The 2,423-nt window shown below is 33.1% G+C and overlaps 1 protein-coding gene across 1 annotated transcript; it reads right to left on the reverse strand.

Moving 5' to 3' along the window:
- Nucleotides 1-346: 346 nt before the first annotated feature.
- LOC21392509 (probable calcium-binding protein CML41) lies at nucleotides 347-1,393 on the reverse strand. Its single transcript, XM_010101045.2, has one exon. The coding sequence runs from the start codon at nucleotides 1,285-1,287 to the stop codon at nucleotides 667-669; it is 621 nt and encodes a 206-aa protein (XP_010099347.1). The 5' UTR covers nucleotides 1,288-1,393; the 3' UTR covers nucleotides 347-666.
- Nucleotides 1,394-2,423: the final 1,030 nt, after the last annotated feature.

Here is a 2,423-nt window from a genome sequence, read left to right on the forward strand (position 1 = left end):
GAACATATGTATATTGCCAATCTTTTGTTTCTTGCCTCAGATCCCTCACAAACTTTGCTTTTGCTTTAAGCGTTTTACAAATGGCGTCATGGGGCTTTCCAAACAAACGCGAATATTTGCTCTCGATCTTTTCTTTCTCCAACTTTGGCTTCATAAATTATTTTCTGCAACATCGGTTATCTTGCCAATAGAGGTTTACGCGTGCTTTGGAAAATCTGTCCCTTCTCTTTTAGCAATTATTATAAAACTTTTTTCTAAAAAAACGAAAAGAAAAGAAAACTTGTTGATCATGGTGCAACTAGCTCTGCTAGCTAGCACATAAAAAGATTGGCTAGAGAAAACCTTGTTAACCTGAGTGCAAAGGGAAAGGACAAGGCTTACAAGGACCATTTACATATATGTACAAACCAAACCGAACCGAAAATACAATTGCTTCATCTCAAAATTCACCACCAGAAAATTGTGTACATAGTATATGCTAATAAACAATTTTTTACGCATATTTATACATATATATATATATATATATATATGTGGTAACTTTCTTGATCATTTGAGGGTTCTTTTGATTATAAGCTCGTCCTCAAACTAATCACAAGATGTAATTGACAACACACACACACACACACACATATATATATATATAAATATATGAATATGTATATGTTAAGTCATCATTTGGTGAAACTCATTAAAATCAAGCACACCGTTGCCATCCGTATCAAACACCTGAATCATGGCCACACACTCGTCATATGATTTGGCATCCCCAAGCTTACCCAACATCCTTTGCAAGCTTCTAGGGGTGATGCAACCCTTCTCCAACTCAAACATCTCAAAGGCATTCTTTAGATCTTGATGATCATGATCATCTCTCTTCATCAGCTTTAGGAAGTCTTGGAAGTCAATCAAATCGTCGCCGTCGGAGTCGAAGTCGTTGATCACCCCCTTTGCCTGCTCGTGGGACATGTATTCCCCGACGGACCCGAAGTACGCCCGCAGCTCAAAAGCCGATATCTTGCCGTCGTCGTTTTGGTCGAAACGGCGGAAGACTTGCCTCAGCTCGTCCTCTTTGTTTGTGCCGATTATCGCAATAGTCGTAGTAGGGCTAGTTCTTGGGGTGCGTAAAGGAGAAATGGGAGAGCTTGGAGAGCTTGAACAGGAAGAGCTTGATTTTGATCGGCGACGGTGGAAACTTAGTTTAAGAGTCTTGTTTGCAAACCATTTGGATAATGGTTTGGAAACTGCGTGATGATGATCATGATGATCAGAAGTACTAATGGCCATTATTTGATGAAGAAAAAGATGATTATAGAATTGAGTTTCTTTAGGCAATAGAGATGGAATGGATTATATATAGAGGAGAATGGAATTAGATAATTTCTTGGGGAAATAAATTCAATGAAGCTATGGGAGTTTCAATGAAATTGCTCGGCCTTGGGCTTGTGAACTACTTTTTTTTCTTTTTTCTTTTTTTTTTTTTTTGGGTGGATCGACATAGGAAACTGCATGGTAGTTTCCTTTTGAGGGTCCCATAAATATGACTGTGCACCGTCCTTTTTGAAAAATATTATATAAGCAGCTTTTACATCGGTGGAAAATTGCTCCTCGAATTGTATTAAGGAACACAAAAAAAAAAAAAAAAAAAAAAAAAAAACCATGTGAATTGTGAAGTTTTTGTTATTTATTCATATTTTTTATATCGGTGTAAAATCACATAAAAATTAAAAAATACATACATTTAACTTTTAAAAAAATTTATCATATCAATATGTCAGGTATATTAGAGAATTTTCATTATATTTAAGGGAGTTAATTTTATGGTGAATTTTCTTTATTAATAAAATGTAATAATTCTAATAGAATTATATTGAGTTAATTTAACTCAATATAAATCTAATAAAATAACCCTTAAAAACTATAACTAGATATGATCTAATGGTAAGAACTTGTCTAGAATATTTCTCATATTCTATCTATTTTAGAATTCCCTTTATTTATTGTTAGAAAAGTAATTGAAATTATTAATGACATTTATCTATTTGTTTTTTTTATGGAATATATATATATATATTTGTTGAAGCAACCTCAATCCGATAACTCCTTAGAGGACAGTAAAGAAAGTTTTATATATTAACAAAACCTACGAACGAACATTGAGCATTAATGTTTGGTTAGAGAATGTAAAACCACCGCTTGGTTGGTTGTTAGATATATTAGACAATGTACCGTCATCACGGTCTGTGTGCTAAATTTTATATTGATCGGCTTTTATGAATATATGCATATTTCTCATTGTCATATTATGTAAAAATCACAGCACGATGATAATACAAAACTATTTACTATTAATATTTTTTATCCTGCCCGAAAATATTAAGTCTCAAGAATTAATATTTTTATTCTCAAGATTATTAATGTTT

The sequence above is a fragment of the Morus notabilis genome, unplaced genomic scaffold, assembly GCF_000414095.1.
Source record: "Morus notabilis unplaced genomic scaffold, ASM41409v2 Scaffold452, whole genome shotgun sequence".
Taxonomy (NCBI): Eukaryota; Viridiplantae; Streptophyta; class Magnoliopsida; order Rosales; family Moraceae; genus Morus; species Morus notabilis.

Bases quoted from the DNA above. Each gene is read 5' to 3' on its own strand.
- LOC21392509 (XM_010101045.2), bottom strand. From the start codon at position 1,287: ATGGCCATTAGTACTTCTGATCATCATGATCATCATCACGCAGTTTCC.